Consider the following 2,740-nt stretch of genomic DNA (forward strand, 5'->3'; position numbering starts at 1 on the left):
CAGACTTTTTTAATTAAACATTCCACTTAAAACAAGAAATCAAGCTATTCAGGGACATTTTTTTTTTTATTTATATATATGGTGCGCGTGTGTGTGTGTGTGTGTGTGTGTGTTTCTGCCATTGTGTCACATGAAGCTCAGCAAAGCAACTTTATATATACATGGGTGTGTGGTAAGTAGCTTGCTTACCAACCACATGGTTCCAGGTTCAGTCCCACTGTGTGGCACCTAAGGCAAGTGTCTTCTACTGTAGCCTCGAGCTGAACAAAGCCTTGCGAGTGGATTTGGTAGACAGAAGCTGAAAGAAGCCTATCAAGTGTATGTATGTATATATACATATATATATATATATATATAAAAAGCACCATCCAAACGTGGTTGATACCAGTGCCACCTGACTGGCTACCGTGCTGTTGGCACATAAAAAGCACCATCTGAATGTGATCAATGCCAGGCCCACCTGACTGGCTCCCATGCCGGTGGCACGTAAAAAGTACCCACTATACTCTTGGAGTGGTTAGTGCTAGGAAGGGCATCCAGCTGTAGAAATATTGCCAGATCAGATTGGAGCCTGCTGCAGCCACTGGCTTTCCAGACCTCAGTCAAACTGTCTAACCCATGCCAGCATGGAAAACGGACGTTAAAATTTTTCCTTTTCAAAATTAGTTGAAACGAAGGCAACGCATTTCAACAGAAATATGGTAACAAAACGGTTAAAGAGATCATCATCATCATCATCACCTTCATTAACTGTCCATTTTCCATGTTGGCATGGCATGGACTCCTTGACAGGACAGTTTGGAAAGCCACAGAACTGCACCAAGGCTCACTATCTGCTTTGGCATGGTTTGCACAGCTTGATGCTCGTCCTAACAGCAACAACTTAAAACCTTCCGTCAAAATTTCTTGTTAATTTATGATTCAAACACCAGCTTAATTAATGACAAATTCATTTTACTGAGTCCTTCATTATTTTACTAATTAGCTGGAACAAAGGCAGCGCATATCAAAAGAAATACGGTAACAAAACAGGGAAAGCAAACAACTTACATAATAGGTACATCTCGGTACTCTGGTTGTTGTGGAGGTTGGCCTGGGGCTGTTTGTAAGGTATTCATAGTAACTGTTGGCATATATTTATTCACCATTACTTGTTTGTTGGAAACCATTTCCCCTAAACACACAAATCAAAAAGGGAAAAAAAATATCATAAAAATTAAATTCTTGGACTTATCATCATCATCATCATCATCGTCATCGTCATTTAAAGTCTTCTTTCCATGCTGGCATGGGTTGGACGGTTTGACTGAGGACTGGCAAGCCAGGAGGCTGCACCAGGCTCCAATCTGATCTGACAAGATTTCTACAGCTGGATGCCTTTCCTAACGCCAACCAGTCCGAGAGTGTAGTGGGTACTTTTTACCTGCCGTTGGCACAGGAGCCAGTAAGGCTGCACTGGCATCGGCCACTACTATGGTTTCACTTGACTCAACAAGTCTTCCCAAGTACAGCATATTACCCAACGATTGAAGGGTACCTTTAAATGGGTCAGTTATGTGACACTGGCATCGGCCACAACTACAATCTCCAAAGGTCTCGGTCGCTTGTCGTTGCATATTAAACAAATATCAAAAGTTTCCTTTTCGTTTTTTCACAGGTGTGCCCATGGGGAAATTTACTTCCCAACCGCAAGGTTCTGGGTTCAGTTCCACTACATGGCATCTTGGGCAAGTGTCTTCTACTATAGCCTCGGACCAACCAAAGCCTTGTGAGTAGACTTGGTAGATGGAAACTGAAGGAAGCCCATCATGTGTGTTTTGTGTGTGTGTGTCTGTGTGTGTGTGCGTCTACATGTATGTGTGTGTGTGTATGAGTGTTTCACTGCTACTACCACTTGACAACCAGTGTTGGTGTGTTTGCATCCCCATAACCTTAATGATTTGGCAAAAGCGATTGACAGAATAAGTACTGGGGTTAATTCCTTCAACTAAAATTCCTGTAGGTGGTGCCCCAGAATGATAATGATTTAAAAAAGAATTTGAGTTTTATATGCTACAAAGTATGGTATAAAACACTTGTCAGAAATGAAACCAACTTACCAGGAGAAGCAATTCCATCAGAATCCAGAGCTTCGTGTCTCCAGATGGGTTTGCGAGTTGTGGCATCCAGGAGTGGCCCCATGACCTTTTCAAATGTTTGGTTAGCATATCTTTTTAAGGTGCAACTTTGTTTACGATAAACTAAACACCGTCCGAAACCTGGAAAGACAGAAAAATCAAATAAACATCACAAATGAAAGTAAGCATTGCTTGTATTATGGTAAAGATGTCCACTTCACAACTTATGATGCATCAGAAGGAATTTGTTGAGGCAGGTTTTCAAAACAGATGGATGCTCTTCCTGTCACCAACCCTTACCCGTTTCCAAGCAAAGTAATATTTTCTCCATGGCATCTTTTCCATGGAAGACTGGAAACAAACAACACCACCTGTACAACAGTGATGCTCATTTACAATCAACATGTGATGTCAAGACAAGGGAACACATGAATGCACACACACACACACACACACATATCTCTTTTACTCTTTTACTTGTTTCAGTAATTTGACTGCGGCCATGCTGGAGCACTGCCTTTATAGTAGAGCAAATCGACCCCAGTACTTATTCTTTGTAAGCCTAATATTTATTCTATCGGTGCCTTTTGCCAAACCGCTAAGTTACGGGGACGTAAACACAC

The 2,740-nt window shown here is 41.6% G+C and overlaps 1 protein-coding gene across 1 annotated transcript in view; it reads right to left on the reverse strand.

Moving 5' to 3' along the window:
• LOC106873287 (DNA-directed RNA polymerase III subunit RPC2) overlaps positions 1 to 2,740 on the reverse strand; it is a 78,329-nt gene that overhangs the window by 26,474 nt on the left and 49,115 nt on the right. Inside the window, exons 20-21 of the mRNA XM_052965909.1 lie at positions 2,100 to 2,258; positions 1,051 to 1,174 (exon numbers count right to left, since the gene is read on the reverse strand). Of these exons, the coding sequence (XP_052821869.1) occupies positions 1,051 to 1,174; positions 2,100 to 2,258 (283 nt within the window). The remainder of the gene's footprint in view (positions 1 to 1,050; positions 1,175 to 2,099; positions 2,259 to 2,740) is intronic.

The sequence above is a fragment of the Octopus bimaculoides genome, chromosome 2 (assembly GCF_001194135.2).
Source record: "Octopus bimaculoides isolate UCB-OBI-ISO-001 chromosome 2, ASM119413v2, whole genome shotgun sequence".
NCBI classification, from domain to species: Eukaryota; Metazoa; Mollusca; class Cephalopoda; order Octopoda; family Octopodidae; genus Octopus; species Octopus bimaculoides.